Here is a 362-nt window from a genome sequence, read left to right as displayed (position 1 = left end):
GCCCGCCGCCGGTCTCCAGCTTGTCCATGCAACTGATGCGCACCGTGCCGTAGAGCACCTTCAGCATGCCGTGCATGCCCGGGTGGTCGTGCAGCGGGATGGACGTGCCGCTCTTGAGCAGGAACACGCCCAGGCTGAAGCCCTCGGTCTCATAGATGTGCATGTAGGTGACGGGAGGCAGGCTGGGCGGCAGCGGCTGGGGTTTCGTGGGGCGATGTTCAGGTCCTCAGCGCGGACCTGGGTCAGCAGGCTCTTTAGCTTGCTCAGGTTCTCTGGGAAGCCTGGCGGCATTGGCGCCTCCGGGCCAGATGCTGCGCCGCGGTCGGAAGCGCTGCGGGCGGCCCCGCCGCCCCGGGAGGGGA

At 68.5% G+C, this 362-nt stretch overlaps 1 protein-coding gene across 1 annotated transcript in view; it reads right to left on the bottom strand.

Annotated features, from left to right (window-relative positions):
* The window catches only part of ADO (2-aminoethanethiol dioxygenase), a gene marked incomplete at its 5' end in the record, with an annotated part of 3,283 nt that extends 2,926 nt beyond the window's left edge, over positions 1–357 (bottom strand). Inside the window, 2 exon segments of the mRNA XM_006172274.3 lie at positions 2–201; positions 204–357. Of these exon segments, the coding sequence (XP_006172336.1) occupies positions 2–201; positions 204–357 (354 nt within the window).
* Between the last annotated feature and the right edge of the window lie 5 nt (positions 358–362).

Source organism: Tupaia chinensis, unplaced genomic scaffold (assembly GCF_000334495.1).
Source record: "Tupaia chinensis unplaced genomic scaffold, TupChi_1.0 Scaffold000399_1, whole genome shotgun sequence".
Taxonomy (NCBI): Eukaryota; Metazoa; Chordata; class Mammalia; order Scandentia; family Tupaiidae; genus Tupaia; species Tupaia belangeri.
This window is presented reverse-complemented; position numbering and strand designations above follow the sequence as displayed.